This window comes from Monodon monoceros, unplaced genomic scaffold (assembly GCF_005190385.1).
Source record: "Monodon monoceros isolate NGI ecotype Baffin Bay Population unplaced genomic scaffold, NGI_Narwhal_1 Super_Scaffold_8, whole genome shotgun sequence".
NCBI classification, from domain to species: Eukaryota; Metazoa; Chordata; class Mammalia; order Artiodactyla; family Monodontidae; genus Monodon; species Monodon monoceros.
This window is the reverse complement of record NW_021703785.1, coordinates 60092717-60111994: the sequence shown is the minus strand read 5'-3', so window position 1 is coordinate 60111994 and position 19278 is coordinate 60092717. Positions and strand designations below refer to the sequence as shown.

General features: G+C 40.7%; 1 protein-coding gene across 1 annotated transcript in view; it reads right to left on the bottom strand.

Annotated features, from left to right (window-relative positions):
• Positions 1-19056, bottom strand: part of MRPS31 (mitochondrial ribosomal protein S31) — a 28776-nt gene extending 9720 nt beyond the window's left edge. Inside the window, exons 1-6 of the mRNA XM_029210586.1 lie at positions 18850-19056; positions 15037-15321; positions 9723-9881; positions 8806-8946; positions 5784-5863; positions 2484-2627 (exon numbers count right to left, since the gene is read on the bottom strand). Coding sequence (XP_029066419.1) covers positions 2484-2627; positions 5784-5863; positions 8806-8946; positions 9723-9881; positions 15037-15321; positions 18850-18974 — 934 coding nt within the window. The 5' untranslated portion in view covers positions 18975-19056. The remainder of the gene's footprint in view (positions 1-2483; positions 2628-5783; positions 5864-8805; positions 8947-9722; positions 9882-15036; positions 15322-18849) is intronic.
• Positions 19057-19278: the final 222 nt, after the last annotated feature.

Sequence of the window (19278 nt, the reverse complement as noted above, 5' to 3'; positions counted from 1 at the left end):
AAAAGCTACTTCAAACGGGAAAAACAATTTTTACATTTTAAGTGGCAAAACAAACAAGTGCAATTTTTTATATAACAGAAAAACACAACAATGGGAAGTAAATTTTAAACACAAGACATGCATTTTATCATTTTTGGTATTATGTTCCCAAACTGACATGGTGAGTCCCTAAATACACAACAAAACATCTTTTCCCAAAAACATCAAAGTAAATCTTCATGAAGCTAATTATTAGGAGAGAGAGCATGATGTTTTACTACTCTTAAAATTTAAGTATAAGAAATATAAAAGAATGTTACTGAACGGCTAAGGCTCCAGGTTCTAAGGCCGGTCCTCTTAAAGTATTCAGAAGACCCTAAGTGTGTACTGAGGGGAGTGATCAAGGTGAGAACGTTTCCACAGTTCCCTTCCTGTTCTTCGTTCAGATAACAATTGCCTTCAGGAGCTGGAAATGAGATACCTCCCTTTCCGACCCCAAAGCATCAATAATATGTACAGTGTATATGGACACTTGTCACATTTATCTCCCCAACCTGACCAGAAAACATGTTTTTTTCCTTTTTCAGAAATTACACTTTCTCAGAAACGAGATCAAATCTAAGATAAATTCCTTTGGAGTTTGGACACTCAAGATTCTGATGAACTTAAATGTTTTTCTGCTGATGACAATGTACTGCCAATTCATGCTTTTCTATTATCCTATTTGGTGGTTCCTAGAAAATACACAGTATCCTCATGAATATTTTCAGATTTAAAGATGTTATAGTATAGAAGAGAAAAGTTATAATAGCAAATCCCCTCACAATATCGTTGTTGTAGAAACAGGGATGATGATGGTAACAATGCTTTACTTGTATAATGAGTTGTTTCTCAGAAGAATCCCATAAAATAATCCTATTATTATTCCCATCATTTTATAAGATGGAGGAAGTGAGGCTTGGAGAGATGAAGACTCACTCAGGAACTTGGTCTCTAACCACCACACTCACTGTCTCTCCTAAGTAAAGTCACATATTCTACCTCAATACTGGGTTTTAAAACCATATGTTGAACCATGAGGACCTGGAACACCCAACTTTCATCAAATATGGAACAAAGTCTTCCCTTAATATCATAGATTGTATTTTGTTAGTTTTTTTTGCTACTTTTAAAATTCTATCATCATACAGGAGGGGAAAAGAACTAACATTTATTCCTATGTATTATATGCCAAGAACTGTGCTGAGCAACTCAATATCTTATTTAATTCTTACATTCTTCCAGTGAGGTACCTTTAATTTTACACATGAGAAAACTAAGGCTCAGGAGGTTAAATAATTTCCTCAAAGGCAAATGGCTAATAACTGACATAGCTGGAATCTGAACTCAGGCTTACACAAATAAAAGTCCTTGGTTTTTTTTGTTTTTTTTTTACCTTATCCTGATACCTTCTAGAATGTAGAAGCCATAATACTTTTAAAAATATTTAAAGTATCCTTTAAAAAATACACATTATTTAATAGATGAAATGCAAATTTCTATATTACTGAATATATCATACAAATATATAAAATATTAAGAATTTGCTAAAGGATTTGTAAGTCCCTAAAGTTTTCCTATACAAAAGATTACTTTATGAAAATATAAGACTATTTAAGCTACCACTCCACTTATTAATCCAAACAAATGAAAGGTTATCAAAAATGAAAATATTACAGTGCAGCATAATACTACAAAGGTTAAAATACAGACAACATTTTCCTAAGACTTCCTGAGGTGTTTGCTATTTCTATTTAATCTTACCATAAAAGTAAATGAATCCCTTCTAACTGAAAATACATCAATAAAAATTCAAGGAAATGTTTAGCTGATGACATCACGGGCGCCATAAAAAATAAACAGCATAGCAATACTGTTTTCCTTTTGATTGAGGAAGATGTAACACCGCTAGAAAAATCTCCAGGAGAGTAGATAATGTTTTATTACTGGCTCAAAGCATCTAGGTATGCAGCCAAAGAATTTCAAAGCCTCCTAACCTATTTGTTTTGAGTGGCTTTGAATACAAGAAACTCGTGTCTCATTAATGCAACCGTTTTAAATAAAAGATACCAGCATAAAACTTGAAGGTTGTAATGTTCCCCAAAACTGAAGGATGATCTCATACCCAGTATTTAATGTATTAGAAGATTTACCAGGTACTCTCCTGCTTTTAGCAAGTAGAAAGCTGTCATCATTTGCAGTTCTCAACACTTCTATGTCACAGAAATTCATGATGCATTTCTGCCATATAATTTTACTTCTTTATTTTCCTTACCCAACAACTAGAATTCAGTGAAATCGTAGCATTCTTTTTAAAAAAACACTGTCAGATTTCTTTTAGGATATCACAAAGATGTTTACACAAAGTTTTGAAATTCAGGTAAATGTCCAAAACCTACAACTGAACATCTGCCAGATTTAATCTCAATCATTGAGTTTTATAAACCTATGGCATTAAGACTTACCTGCTTCATTGTTAATTGGGAACTCCCACAATTTCCCCTCTTTTGTCAATTGGATCATCTCTTCAAAACCATTCTGAAAGGGTTGTTCATTGACTGCCGCTAACTGCTTAGCAAATTCTACATCCCAAAGAGAAGGTACTGCCTCTGTAGAATAAAAACATCCAAATTACGCACAATTCCATATAAATATCTTTCTTTTCAAAAATGTTATCATCAGGGCTTCTCTGGTGGCACAGTAGTTAAGAATCCGCCTGCCAATGCAGGGGACACGGGTTTGATCCCTGGTCCGGGAAGATCCCACATGCCACGGAGCAACTAAGCCCATGTGCCACAACTACTGAGCCTGCCCGCCACAACGCTACTGAAGCCCACATGCCTAGAGCCTATGCTCCACACCAAGGGAAGCCACCACAATGAGAAGCCTGCACACCACAATGAAGAGTAGCTCCCACTCGCCACAACTAGAGAAAGCCCATGCGCAGCAATGGAGACCCAACACAGCCAAAAATAAATAAATAAAATAAATGTATATTAAAAAAATGTTATCAGCTCTGAATTGGTAATATATTTTCAGATCTTGAACCTCATAATCAAACAGTATATAGGGACTTCCCTGGTGGCGCAGTGGTTAAGAATCCACCTGCCAATGAAGAGGGACATGGGTTCGATCCCTGGTCTGGGAAGACTCCACATGCCTCGGAGCAACTAAGCCCGTGCACCACAACTACTGAGCTTGCGCTCTAGATCCTATGAGCCACAACTACTGAGCCCACATGCTGCAACTACTGAAGCCCACGTGCCTAGAGCCTGTGCTCTGCAACAAGGGAGGCCACCGCAATGAGAAGCCTGTGCACCACAACGAAGAGTAGCCCCTGCTCACTGCAACTAGAGGAAGCCCGCGTGCAGCAACAAAGACCCAATGCACCCCAAAAAAACCACAAAAAACAAAAACAACAAAACAAAAACCAGTATATAATGAAAGGTCACTCTTTGATAGCTAAAATTGAAACAAAAATAATATATAAAGACTACAACCACAATAATTGCAAGCCTTACTTTTTGTTTTTACTACAATGCTAGGTAATCAACCGCTAGTCTCACTGCCCCCTCTATTGGAAAGGAAAAAAGAAATGTCTATTCTGTTCACGGATCTTTTTATGACTGAATACTTTTTATACAACATGTGATTTAGATCTTTAAAGTCCAGTCTGTTTATCTTTATTTTTAGTCTGTTAAGATAAGTCACTAATGTACTACTAATAAAGACCAAATAAGTTAAATTAACATAATTACAATAACAATGACAATACTATTAATGCATACTGGGCACTTATTCTGTGCTAAATGCTTTTTATACATTAGTTCATTTAATCCTCACAACCAACTCTATGAGTAAGGTAATATAGTGTTAGCTTTTTACCACCATCATATCACATGTTTCAATCATTTACTTGTTTTGGAAATTTAAGACATCTTTAAAGAATGAGTCACATTCCCACCAAACATCACTGGTGGAAATGTAATGGTACAGCTGCCCTGTATTGAATAAAAGAGTTTGGCAGTTTCTTAAGAAGTTAAGAATATACTTATCGGGACTTCCCTGGTGGCACAGTGGTTAAGAATCCACCTACCAATGAAGGGGACACGGGTTCGAGCCCTGGTCCGGGAAGATCCCACATGCCGCGGAGCAACTAAGCCCATGCACCACAACTACTGAGCCTGCGCTCTAGAGTCCACGAGCCACAACTGCTGAGGCCACATGCCACAACTACTGAAGCACGCACACCTAGAACCCGTGCTCTGCAACAAGAGAAGCCACTGCAGTGGGAAGCCTGTGTACCACAATGAAGAGTAGCCACCGCTTGCTGCAACTAGAGAAACCCGCGCGCAGAAACAAAGACCCAAAGCAGCCAAAAATAAATAAATAAATTTACTTTTTAAAAAAGCAAGCTGGCTCCTTCAAGAACCCAAGCACCTCTTCTGGCTGTTCATTAGGTGAACCTTAGCAGCTGCCCTGACAAAAAATTCTCCTTTTGGGGCAAGCTTAAGAGTTGCCACTTCAGGAATTCCCTGGTGGTCCAGTGGTTAAGATTCACGGCAGTGGCCAGGGTTCAATCCCTGGTCCGGGAACTAAGATCCCCACAAGCTGGGCGGTGCGGCCCAAAAAAAAAAAGAGTTGCCACTTCAACAGGGGAGAGGTGATCCATTCTCCACGCCTGTGCATTTTGCATTTCCTTTTCATCAATCATAGAAGACAGAATGCAGTTGTCACAGTACAAGAAGGGGGGGTTGTTCTCTTAGCTTCATCTTCAGCTTAAATGAACAGTGATTGAATTAATGCCTTTCCTCCATGGATATTTATTTTATAGCTCAATTAGTTTAAAAAAGGATTTCAGATAACGGATTCCTATTATTTGTAAGCCACTTGGCTAGAGGCTATTGGGTATACAAAAATCAATGAGACCCAGCCCCTAATATCAAGGAGTTTATTGAACAGTGGGAAAATCAGATGTTTTTATAAGTAACTGAAAGATTAAATGAGCCACTGGAAGATGGCCTAGAAACTTAAATATCAAAAATAAAATTATTTCTACCAAGGTCCAAAAAGTTAACTGATAATCCTTAGAAATGAAAGTCACTTATAAGCTAAGACCATTTGTATGGAGTTTCTTCATTTATTTTAAGTTATCAGTAAAACAAATTTAATGTCAAGCAAGAGGACACTTATTTCTCTTTTAATTAGGCTTAAAATGGTGACTGTGAAGGATTTGACTTCTTGCCGAAAGAAGAAAGGGGGAAGAACAGAGAACAAACACTAACTGTGTGTTAAGAAAAAAACACTACAAGTCTGCTAAATATATTCCCTGAATGCTCTCCTTCCCATCTCCTAAATAATCTCTAAATCACTTCAATAAATTAGCACCTATAAGTGCTATCTCCTCTTCTAGATAGTAAGCTGCCTTAGGGCAGACACCACAATTTATCTTTACATAATAGTGCAAAGGTGTGTTGCAAATAGAAGGTGATCATTAACGTTCTAACCCAAATTAGCAGCCAATCTATAGATCTGGATTCATGTGGCTGATGGTACTTACCTCCCATTGCCTCACGGGCTGCAGCATTTCAAGGGAGAAATCTGACCAACACTAACATGTCAACAACTACTTTAATAAGCAAGATCCAGGTCAATGACAGGATGGAATATTAAAATACCCAATGATTACACAATCAAAACACGAAGGACATTTTCCAAAGATGGAATGTTTACACCTGAGAAATAGTGCTGTTTTCTTAACAAACCTGTTTCAGGTGCCTCTTCAGTAACTGCCTTAAGCTCAAAAATATTGAGCCTCTTCCCCTTGAATATATTTTTCCTAAAACTGAAAAAGAAAAAAAATATTTTAATGAATAGTTTATACACAGTCAACAAAAAATTGTTTATGAGAAGAAAATTTTATATGAAATATTCAACGTAAAAATTAAAAATAATTCTGCTGCCCCACACCAGACATTTTAACTAAATTGCCACGTCTTTAGGACTGATAACTAAAAACAGGAACAAGTTCACCTGAATTTCTGCATCATAATACAACAAAGAAGTTACAACAATTTAACTACCAAAATACCTAATTGAAAAGATCAGCTTAATTTGCCACAATTTTTATTTGATCCATTTCATATTAAGGTTTTAGAAAACCTGACATTGTGGAAAGCTATTAAAATATGCTAAGTTAGAAGTTGTTAAAGTCAACATTTGTCTTAGTTTAAGGGTAAAAAACACTGCCTGCTTAATTATAAATTATAATTATAAAAGATTGCACAGGGGCTTCCCTGGTGGCGCAGTGGTTGAGAGTCCGCCTGCCGATGCAGGGGACACGGGTTTGTGCCCCGGTCTGGGAAGATCCCACATGCCGCGGAGCGGCTGGGCCCGTGAGCCATGGCCGCTGAGCCTGCGCGTCCGGAGCCTGTGCTCCGCAACGGGAGAGGCCACAACAGTGAGAGGCCATGGAAAGCCCTGGCAGGTGGATTCTTAACCACTGTGCCACCAGGGAAGCCCCACAGTTATTTTATAATAGAAAGCTGTCTGTATTTACATAAAGTTTCTGTTCTTTCTCTCCTTCAAGCCTATAAAGTGACAGTTGGGGAGGGGAACCAAATATTTAGCATGGTCTGACAAACACTAACTGAACTTCATAGCAGGAGGTGCTTACAGAATGTCTTCTGTGTGTTGTGTATTCCATGGGTTGTGTTCTATGTATATAATCTCAGGAACCTGAGTTAGCTCCTTCTGGGTGTTAGATTATTAATTTGTACAGGAAGATTGGAAAAGATGGTCAGCAGTTAACAAAGGAAGTTCAGGGGTTATAGTGACTTCGGAAGATTATTTGAATTACTAATTTAAAGTGATATTTATATCTATGACATTGAATAAAGTAAAATGTGTACTTGGAGTTTAACTTATTAAATATTGCCCTGGGACTTCCCTGGTGGCGCAGTGGTTAAGAATCCGCCTGCCAATGCAGGGGACATGGGTTCCATCCCTGGTCTGGGAAGGTCGCACATGCTGCAGAGCAGCTAAGCCCGTGCGCCACAACTACTGAGCCTGTGCTCTAGAGCCCACAAGCCACAACTACTGAGCCCGCGTGCCACAACTACTGAAGCCTATGCGCCTAGAGCCTGTGCTCTGCAACGAGAAGCCACCACAATGAGAAGCCCGCGCTCCACAACAAAGTTAGCCCCCGCTCGCCGCAACTAGAGAAAGCCCATGTGCAGCAATGAAGACCCAACGCAGCCAAAAATAAATAAATAAGACAGAAAAGGCATTAAATTTGTTAAAAAAAAAAACCAAAAAATATTGTCCCAAAATATTTAACTTTAGTCTTCTTTAAATCAGTCTTCTTTGAAATGATGCCATGCAACTACATCAGAATGCTATATTATAGATTGATTTTTTTTTTTTTTCGGTACGCGGGCCTCTTACCGTTGTGGCCTCTCCCGTTGCGGAGCACAGGCTCTGGATGCGCAGGCTCAGCGGCCACGGCTCACGGGCCCAGCCGCTCCGCGGCATGTGGGATCTTCCCGGACCGGGGCATGAACCCGTGTCCCCTGCATCGGTAGGCGTACTCTCAACCACTGCGCCACCAGGGAAGCCCTAGATTGATTTTTAATGATTCGAGCTGTCATCAAAAATTAGAAGGTGGTGAGGAAGAAGCTGAAAAAGTAGGGAGGGGGTTTATATGCATATAATGACTGCATTAAAAAGTGGCCTAGGACTTCCCTGGTGGCGCGGTGGTTAAGAATCCGCCTCCAATGCAGGGGACATGGGTTTGAGCCCTGGTCAGGGAAGATCCCACATGCCGTGGAGCAACTAAGCCCGTGCGCCACAACTACTGAGCCCGCACTCTAGAGCCCGCAGGCCACAACTACTGAGCCCGTGCGCCACAACTACTGAGCCCGCGCTCTAGAGCCCGCAGGCCACAACTACTGAGCCCGTGTGCCACAACTACTAAGCCCGCGCTCTAGAGCCCACAGGCCACAACTACTGAGCCCGTGCGCCACAACTACTGAGCCCACGCTCTAGAGCCCGCAGGCCACAACTACTGAGCCCATGTGCCACAACTACTGAAGCCCGCACACCTAGAGCCTGTGCTCTGCTACGAGAAGCCGTTGCAATGAGAAGCCCGTGCACCACAACGAAGACTTGCCCCTGCTCACCACAACTAGAGAAAGCCCGTGTGCAGCAACAAAGACCCAACGCAGCCAAAAATAAATAAAATAAATAAATGTATAAAAACACAACCAAAAAACTATGTAAGGCATGGCTTAGCATCTTTAAGAACTGCAAATTACCAAATTCAGATTGCCACAAATAACCTACTACTTTAAGGTATTATAATGGATCTTCTTTCTTTTTCTGATGGTGGGTTATTTCTCTAAGGTATGAAGAAAGATGATTATATAGAGAGATAGAGAGAGTACATGAATCTACACTGTTAGGCACACATCAGAATGAAAAATAGTGTTTCTCACAAAACATTCATTTGTTCAGAATTCAGTCAGCTCCACTTACTCTAAATCAGGAGACCTTTATTCACCGTGGGTAAATGTGAGGCAGGGCCCATTCTGATTTACGATATAGAAAAATGTAGGGCTGCGAAACCCAGTACATCTTTCCCTCTCTAGGAAATGGGACGTGGAGAGTAAGGAGACAGATATAAATGCATCCGTGACGCTCAGACACCCAACAGCAACAATATGCACAGCAACAAAGTAAATCTACAGTTCAACAAACAAAACCAGACTGACTGCAGAGCCTGAATACCTTCTTCTCAGATCAGCAGGCTTCGCTTGGCCAGCAAAATCGTCAGTCCCTTCATCAAACTGAATCTGATGCACTGGTCTTGTGCTAACTCTCGCTGTGGCAGACCTGGCAACTTTCATATCTGATATGATGTCAGTGAAACTGAAACAAGAAAAAGGTCAAGTGTGTTAGAAATTTTAGCTACAGAAGAGTAATAAACTTTCTTTTTTTTTTTTTTGAGTAATAAACTTTCTTAAACATGAGATTCATATCACTTAATTCTTACTTCACTTCTATGCACTAATACTGAACAAAAAATCATGTTTAAATAAAAAATTATATGTTGCCTATTAATACCACAGACCACTAAGATTGATGTGGCTTTCTCTCTTTTAAAGATGTTCTTCAGAAGTGTTCATTTAAAGCATAATTAAAAGTGTCCCTCATGAAATCTGTCAAACACCCAGACAAGTAGATATCAATATCTGTATACCTAGCACCTAGATTAAAAACCTATATTAAAGTTGAGATTTAGCCATATTTATTTATTGCCTTGCATTTGTTCAAAGACAAATAAAATGCATGATCATATTGTGCATAAAACCAGCATATTATTTAACTAAAAGAAAAACTTCTCAGAGAAATTGTCTTATTCTATTATTTATTTCTTTATTTTAAATAACATTACTGAATTTACCACTTCTTTTTCAGGGACAAGAAATTATGTAACTTCTCAAAAGAAGTTTAATCATTCAATTGGTCTTTTAAAACTGAAATCTTATTTAACACACGAGTTTTAAAAGAAATCAAACTGCTAATACTTATGAGGCATATTTTATATATAAATGAATATATTATGTAATGTAGCTCATCACTCACATGGAGCCAGCCTATTTTGACATATCAGCATCACTGACACAGCTATTGGATTCACCAACCTAACTTTAGGTCTCTCTCCATCCTTCTGTGCCCTCGAGGCTTCCTCGTGCTGCTGGAGCTGCTTCAGCAGCTCCGACTTGGTCATCTGCTTGTCAAAAGGGAGAGAGTCTGCAACCGCGGAGGCAGCCGCCACCAACTCCGGGCTCAGGGACTCACTTCTGAAAGAGAACATGAAAGACAAATGAGAGAAAAGAGGCATTACTTCAGTGGAAAGTAAAATGATTTCTTGGGAGAAAACTTTTTGTCCTTCAAAAAGTATCATTCAATTCAATTTCTGACAAAATCAAGAATTCTTAACACAGCATTGTAAATCAACTATACTTCACTAAAATTTTTTTTAAAAAAAGAATTCTTAAATACTAGGTGTCAGTTTTATATAAATGTTACAATATTGAAAGTTAAAGTTAATGGATCCTTAATGAAGCACAGTACTAACCCAGAGCAACAGATTAAGGTGGAGGAAGGAGGGATCAGCCTCGAAAGTGATAAATTAGTGGATTTTTAAGTTAGATGCCGTTTTATTTCAAAAACAATACAGGCTGCAAGCAAATATAAAAGTGGTTAAACCTGTTTATACAAGCTTTAATGGTAATATCCTCAAATTGGAAACAACCCAAAGGTCTATCATCAGAACAGATAAACAGTGATCTATCCATGCAATGGAACAGTACTCCACTCACTCCACAACATGTATGAAACTGAATGAAAGAAGCTGGATTAGAAAAAGTATATATGGTATGATTCCACTTATATCGAGTTCTAGAAGAGGCCAAACTCAGGTGAAAAAAAATCAGAACAGTGGCTGCCTCAGGACAGAAGGTTACTGATGGGGAAGGTGAAGATGGGAAATGCTCTGCATCTTGGAAAGTATGTGGGTTACAGGGGCACATCAATTTGCCAAACTCCTACAGCTAAGATTTGTACACTTTAATGTATATAAATTTTACCTGGAAAAAAGAAAAACATAAAATCACCACGTGGGAGATGGAAAGTGGGTGAAGGTATAGATGACAAGAATGGCAAGATTTGATAATTATCAAAACATCATATGATTTTGTTTACTTTATGTTTTAAACTTTCCATAAGCTAAAAAAAAAAAAAAAGCTGTTCTTCAGTAAATTAGGGTAAGTTAGGAGAAAAATATGCCAGATATAAAAAGTTTTTTACATCACTGAAAATTGCCACCTCAATGAGTGGGATCCGAATTACTGTTTTACTGCACCTGGCTTTCTACCTTAGGAAATGATGTCTAACTTGCAAATCAAAGTGCCCACATCCCTGAAGCTGGGCCTCAAAGAGACTGTCAGAGCCTGGAAACGCTCAAGGACACTGAGGGTGAGGGCTGTAGGAAAATCAATGTTACTGGAAGCTGGAGGAAAGGGGACCTTAATGAATAGGTAGCTGAAATCAGAGCAGGTAGTTGCTTGGTTAAGAGAATGTTACTTAAAGGAGGAGCTAGAACTATGGTTATCACTGCACCCACCAGGGGTCTTGTAAGGTTTCACAATACATGCAGACTCACAAGACTACCACTGACGTGCCTGGCCCAGACTACTCAGAAAGGTAAAGGGCAGAACCACAGCAGGCTGGCAGGGCAGCCTCAGGTGTCCCTCTCGGGGAGCCCCTGCAGCACTCGCGGGTGACACGTCACACAGCCATCCAGGAGTTAGGATAGGAGACCCACATCGCGCAGGCGCAGGAGCTTAGTGCCCCACAGGAACCAGTATCTCTTGTAACAAGGCCACAGGCAGAGTATCTGTGGTCCCTACAAAGGACATGCAGTTACAAGAGTAACTGTGCTCGAGGAAGCCCTAAGTACACTGAACCATAAGGTACCTATAGTTTGCCCAATCCAGATGCAATCAGTTATTCAGGGGGTCAATTTTATCATGATAATGTTGCCTTCGATACAGCTGACAACTACAGTAATCAGGTTAACAGCTGTGGCAGGTATTTTCATAAAACAGAGACAGCAGTGTTTCGGGTCCCACAAGCTCTTCCAAAACCTTGCTACAAGCCCATCTAGAGAGGCAATTTCCCCTCCCCCTGAAACCAGGGGAGACTTCGTGACTGCCTCAAGGAACAGAATGAGAGAGAAATGATGCCCTGTGACTTGTGAGGCTAGGCCACATAATGTGACACGACTTTTGTTGGGATCTCTCTTGAGACGTGTGTCCATGGACCCCAGCTCTCAGGTTGTGAAGAAGCCCAGGCCACTTGGAGAGGCCCTGGGTAAGTGTTCTGGCCAAGAGCCCCAAATATGGTCTCAGCCAATAGCCAGCATCAAGCACTGGAATGTACTGTACGTGGGCAAGCTTTCAGAGAACTCCAGATGCCAGCTTTGAAGCTGCCCTTGCTGACGCTGAGTGGAGCAGACACAACTACGTGCAGCTCTTTGCCCAGACTGCAGAGAGATGCTGCCCCTAAGCCTTGGGATGGTTTGTTATGCAGCGACAGATAACTGGAACAGATTCTGGAGCCTGGAACGTGGGTGCTGCTGTTATAAAACAAAAACAAAAAAACCTAAAATGTATGGGAGAGTTTTGGGTACTGGCAGAGGGGGGAAACCGGAGAGATCCTGAGGCAAGTGTTAGAGAAAGCTTCGGGCCTCAAAGAGACTGTTAGAGCCTGGCGGCCGCGTGACGACTATAGGAAAATCAACATTACTGGAAGCTGGAGGAAAGGGGGCCTTTGTTTAGTGACATTATTGCTTGAAGTAATATGGCAAATGAGAGAGATGCTCAGTGAACTGGACGACCTAGCAAGGAGCCTTCCAGACAGAATACTGAAGGTGCCTCCTGCCTTCTTAGTGGCCAATGGTAAAATGTGAGAGGAGAGAGAAGAACTGTCCCACATAAAGGAGCCAAGACCTGCTGGGATCAAAAGAAAACATTTCTCATTCTTAGCCCCTCCAGATAGCAAATGATGCTAAAATTTAGAAATGGCTTCTGTACAGAGATCAAATCCAGGGCAGCATTAGGAAAACGGTCTAAAGATAAAGCCATGGGCATGACTGTAAAACCCTCTGTTAAGATCTTAGAAAGATTTAAGATGGTGCCTTAGAGTGCCCTTCAGACAACAAGAATTCTAGGAAACTTAAAGGTGTGGTCCCAGGGCCTCTCACAGGGAGCTCAATGTAGACCAGGACCCTGGTTCCCTAACTGTGCCCTAAGGCACCCTGGAGTACCATAGGGAAATATCAGCCACGTCTGTCAGTGACTGTGTGAACTACTAACTCAAGGTAGTTCACAGTTTTAACATTAGACTACCGCATTCCTTTCAATGCCACCATATCTTTGTGAAGATGGTTCTCCAGCAGTTGCTGTGATGAAAAAGCAAGAACCCTTCAAAAATCAATATGGAACAGGAATGAGAGTGGCGGTGTCCAGTCTGACTCCAAGGCTAGGTCATAAAACGATACAAATTCCTAGGGGCTCGTTTTCTCTTGGGACACTCACCCTTGGAACCCAGCCACCATGCAGTGAGGAAGCCCAGGCCACATATAGGTGGCTCTGTAACAGTCCTGGCTAAGGTGTCAGCTAACAGCCAGCATCAACTGTCAGACCTGAGTGAGCAAACCCACAGATGATTCCAGCTCCCAAACTTCCAGGTCTTCCAGCTGAGGCCCCAGACATCACGGAGCAGAGGTGAGCCTTCTCTACTGTACTCCGTCCAAACTGCTGACCCACAGAATCCATGAGCATGAAAGAAGGCCGTTTTATGCTGCTGAATTTGGGGGCAATTGTTATGCATCCATGGTAACTGTATCAACATTGGGGAGGGTGTTCGACATATAATACAAGTAAGCGAGCTAAAAGCGGGCCATGCGCGGGGCAATGATGACAGTACATCATGAATCAAAGACGACGGCTAACCAAGTTCTCTGCATCTGGGATTCCTTTAAAAAAAAAAGCGGACTGGAGGGGGGTGGGAATCATTAAAAGATACATTTTAAAAAACTCAAAATAAATGTATCTCATTCACCAATCTTTTGATACAGGATCAAAGCCTCTTCTTTGAACACAGGACCACTGACAGAAGTTCCAAGGTATTGATACATCTCTTACATGTATACTACACCCATAGTACATCCCCCAATATCGCCAATTGGTTTCTTTAAAGTGGAAACATGGAGCAAGAACTTAAAACGCTTACAAAGCAGTCTGAGTGCAGAATTTTCCTGGACTTTTATGCTTGTCTCCTTCATACCTAATTGGAAAGCAACCTTAAAAATTACCTTTACTGAGGCTTTGCAAAGCAATCAACTCATTTTAACCATTTCATTAATAGTTACTTAAATTGTATAATTATAATAAAAAGCAAAATGAATCATAAACAGGTCTGGAAGCTGGGAAAAAACCCTTACTCTTCATAAGTAATTATAAATGTGTGTCGGAGTATTACCTAATTACGTATGTATATATTTTTTATTTGTTTTATATTGTTTCTAAAAAGGAGGAGGAGAAGGTACTTAACATGGGCGTTTCCTGTTTGAATTGCTTACTCTCTACCACTCAATTATGCTTTCCAGTGGTAGTTTAGATACAATATGATACAATGTAGAAACTAAGCAGTTCTGTTAAAATGTTAAGTCATTCTGGGAATAGAAACCTACACTATCTGTTTATTCTGCTAAGAGAAGTCAGAGATGGGGATCTTAAAGCCACATTTCTTATTACTTGAATTGACTATGTCACATTATATATAACTAAAATGAAATACTGCCATTTAAACTACAACACAATGCTAAAATATCACCAATTGCACATAGAATCAGTAAAATATTATACTCTTTTGACAAGCACAAGTAATTACAATACTTTGAGGAAACCAGGTAAGCTGAGAGCCCTGATAATTACTGGTCAAAGGAAGTAATATAAAACAGCTGTAATTAACATGACAAAATTCTATCCTAGATGGATTTTTTAAAATGAAATTTCAAATAAAGAAGTCCTTCAGGGACACAAAGCAACCTTCAAATCAGGATGTAAATAATTTGTTAATTAACAGCTTAAAGAAGCAATTAAATGCAGTTAATAAGTGATGAATATGTAAGAGAATGTGGAATTCTCAATTAGATCACTACTCTTTCCCTCTCTCTAGACTCCATACAGATATCCACTTATTTAAATATAGAATAACAGTATTTCTCATTTAATTATTAGTCTCTGTGTTTACAAACTAATATTTAGTCTTCATTAACTCTGTATCTCCAATGTACTCTAATTAAAAAAATTTTTCTTCTAAAAGAAAAAGACTGGAGTTTCAAAAATTACTTTCAAAGAAAAACATTCAAATTGCAATTCAATTTACCTCTTTTGGGGGGCATCTTCTGGAGCACTCTGAAGTCTGACAGTTGAAGCCTCCAAACTTTTAAGTTGTCTTCTGTTGGGTGGCTTTGTTGTTTGTACATTTACTGCGCTTAATTCAACTTTCATTCCCTTAAGAATATTTACCAAGTCTTTTTTCGTATTCTCCTTTACACTGTGTTGGCTCTCTGTCTCCTTGGAAATCTCACGGGTTGGAACAGACTGATCATCTTTCTTGCTATAGATCACGCTGTTAGTGCCAAAATATCTTTGGATATTATTTTTTGTCCTGAAAAGATTAAAGAAAACAAAAAAAAAAACACTGCAAAATAATAACAGGGCTCAAAGTTTTTCAATTAAACCCTTCCCTTTTGCTTATTACTGTTATCAGCAACTGTAAGGACAGCAATTTAACATTTACTGAACATATACTATGTGCCTAGTCTTGTGCAACATTTTATGTACATTTTCTCATACCCACATCAACTCCAAAAGGTAGGTATTATCCCCATTTTGCAGATAAGGAAACTGGAAACCAGAGGAGTAACTTAGCCAAGGTCATGTAGCTCGGAGCTCACTAAGGCCTAAGACCCGCTGGTGAGCACAAATGAGTTACAGGTGTGCTGAGATACTGACCACCTGGTCCTTGAAGTGGCTGGGCGAGGAGCAGGGCCGCTGGTGCACCTGTCTGTTGCTGCCTCCCATTTATCTCAAGGTCTGGTACAAATATCATTGTCTATGTTCCATGACATTAAAAAAGTTGTGAAACACTGACATGGTTAATAAATTTCAACGTATTATTCGCAAACCCCAAACTGACAGACTGCCAAGTCCTTGCTCTTAACATGATATAAGACCTCTATAAAACGTCACAATTAAACAATATGAAAATAAAGAAATTTCTATCAGTAAAAAAAAGGTTACTTTCTTCAAACAAATTCCTGGGTGTGATTCTAATCTATTCAACTTTCTCATTGAGCTCCATGCCATTTAACTGATCACTATCTGTAAACTAACTGGAACGGGAAAAAAGAACATTCAGTGGCTAGAGTTGTCATTCTGCTTTCTTCTTTACATTTATTTGTGAAAAAGAACAACACAAACAACCACATCTATTTCAAACTCATGCAAAAAAAGACTTCCCAATTCTAAGGAACCCAAATATCTAACTTTATTTTGTGGCATTAAGAACCTTTTGATAGTTAATGTTGAAGAACTTTAAAAACTAATGAATGTGTTAGTTTCAGTAAGAGGGTATAAAGTACAAAAAGTCATTTATTAAATATAATGAATATCTACTCTGTGCTGGGCACTATACTAGGCATTGATGATGCCTTAGTAAATAAAAATTTCATGGTGCCTATTTCATGAAGCTAACAGGCTAGAGCCCTGTTTCTCAAACTTTAATACACATAATAACTACCTAAAGGACTTGCTGAAACACAGATTCTTTGGTTCCACCAAGGAATTCTGATTCAGCAGCTTTGGGGAGGAACTCAGAGGAACTCATTTCTAACAAGTTCCCAAGTAATGCTGATGCTGCCCAACAGAGGCCCACATCTGAGTAGCCATGTTACACATGCCATTTAATCCTTACACTCTTACAGAACAGGTTTTATTATTCCCATATTATAGAAGAAACTGCTGCTCAAAAAGGTTAAATTAGTGGTTCTTAACCTTTAGAGGTTCTATGAATCACCTGGGGAGCTTATTTAAAACATGGCTTCCTGAGATTCTCAGTTGGTAAGTTTGGAATCAGGCCCAAAGATCTGAATTTAATCAGGACCTCAGGTGATTCTGGTGCAACTGATCTCAAGAACCTGCATCAGACCCTGGGTTAAATAGTATCTCAAGTTCTCAAAGCTAGTAAGTGGTAGTGCCAGATGAGGGAGCCTTTAATGAAAAGAGAAATGGCTATTTCCAAAAACGCTGAAACAAACTATTTGATCTGCTCATAAAAATGTCAGAGGCTAACACATCAGACACTTAAAAATCAGAATGAAAACCAACTGCTTAACCAATATCCTTATAATCAGTACACAGGGGACTTCCCTGGTGGCACAGTGGTTAAGAATCCGCCTGCCAATGCAGGGGACACGGGTTCGAGCCCTGGTCCGGGAAGATCCCACATGCCGCAGAGCAGCTAAGCTCATGCACCACAACTACTGAACCTGTGCTCTAAAGCCTGTGTGCCACAACTACTGAGCCCGTGAGCCACAACTACTGAAGCCCGTGCACCACAACAAGAGAAGCCCCGGCAATGAGAAGTCTGTGCTCCGCAACGAAGAGTAGCCCCTGCTCGCTGCAACCAGAGAAAGCCTGCGTGTAGCAACAAAGCCATAAATAACGCAGCCATAAATAAATAAATAAATTTATTAAAAACAAATCGGTACACGGACACATTATAATATTCAATATGTGGTACCATTGAATTTAGGAAAATGCTCTATTATTTTACATGTGAAAGTTAAATTAATACTAAAGGTATTATAACAGAAAGGTGGCAATCAGGAGAAAGAATCTCACATATAACCCGTACTTCAACGTTTCCTTCCAAGGCTGCTCTAGTACTACAGAAAGTAACCTATATTTATACCAGGAAAATCATGTATAAGGAAGTAACTCCATAACACTAAAATAATAAAACTCTAGCCCTAACCTCCCACCTGGGCTTGTTACCACTGACAGCATCTCATCAGCACTTCAAATGCAGCACATCCAAGACCACATTCAAGAGCTTGCCTCTCAGACTGACTTTCCATTTTTCACTCTTCTGTACTGAAGGGGCCTCTTACCATAAATAGCTATTTTTGTATTCTAAAAATTATGACGTATTTTAAAAGCCTTCTCAAAGCTGGTCCTCATTCTTCTGTTAACATTAATGGTACCCTAATCCTCCCAAGCAGCCCGCTGAAATCTTTGCTCTGACTGCCCTACCCTTACCTCATCATATATCACATCCTAGCAATTTCACCTGTGAATTCTTTTCCATCCAGCTACTTCTTCCCATCCCCACTGCTCCTAACCTGCTTCAGGGCTGTACTTAACCCAAAGGGCCCCCAACTGATCTGCATGGAATATATATGCAGGAGCATTAAGTTTTCATAATCATGAGAGTTCTCAGAGAATAAATACCAACACCAAGTATGCTGCAAATCTTCTTCTTGCCTGGCTAACTCCAACCCTTGGGCCCCCTTTAGGTTTTATCAAGCTTCTTTTCCCGAAAGGATACTCTGAACCTCTCCTGCAATGGTCAGGCGTCTCGATTTGCTCACCCAGCAATTACCAGTTCAATGAATTCTGTGGTACTCTGCGCTACCTACACTATCTCAGCGATTACTCCACTATACTTGAATTGCCTATGTGGTGGGACTCTAAGCTCGGCGATGGCAGGACTGTGTTACTCGGGGCTTAACCCCAGGGCTGGCACACGGTAAGCGTTTTCAATAATGAAGGTAAAAAATGAAACCATCACAGACTTGGGAGGCAAAAAATTTTAAAAGAATTAAAAAATAAAACAAAACAACTTCGCTTTCTGGAACCTGGATAAAATGAGGGGAGAAGTGGCAAGAGAGATGAGGCACGGTATGTAGCAGAAAGAGCACAGGGCAGCGGACCAGGCCTGTCACCATGACCTTGGGCAAGTCATTTTATCTTTCTGGGATTTCCCTTTGCTCAGATTTAAAGCGACGGCTTCTAAGATCCCGCGGATCATAACACGGACTCCAGGAAGCCGGAGAAAGAGAACTGAATGTGCAGGAGCGGGGACAGGGGTTGCCTGAAGACCTGCCGGGCCAACAGCGCTGCAACGCGGTACCTGACAGTTCCATGCGGAGAAGCGAGTAGCACGACGGCGGCCGCCGATACCTCTGGGCCTCCGGAGCACAAAGGGAGGCGGGAAAGGGGGCGAAGAGGGAGGAGAGCCGAGACCCTCGGAAACATCGCGGAGAAACAAACAGAACTGGGCACACAGGGGCGACGACGCGTCCTCTGACAAACACGCCCCCCCCGCTCCCGCTTCCGTTCCCCAACCCGACGCGCTCCTCTCGTTCGTGTGCCGGCTGACAACAGGGGCTGCTAACTGTGTTCCGGGCCGTCCGCGGCCAAGCCCGCTGTCTCCAGGCGACTCCTCCCCCCCTCCGCGATTCTGGCCCCATCCCAGAGGTGGAGTCAACTGAGGTCAGCAAGGGGGTGGCTCTGGGGACGCGGCCTTGACCCGAGAACTGAGAGTGGAGGGAGCGATCGA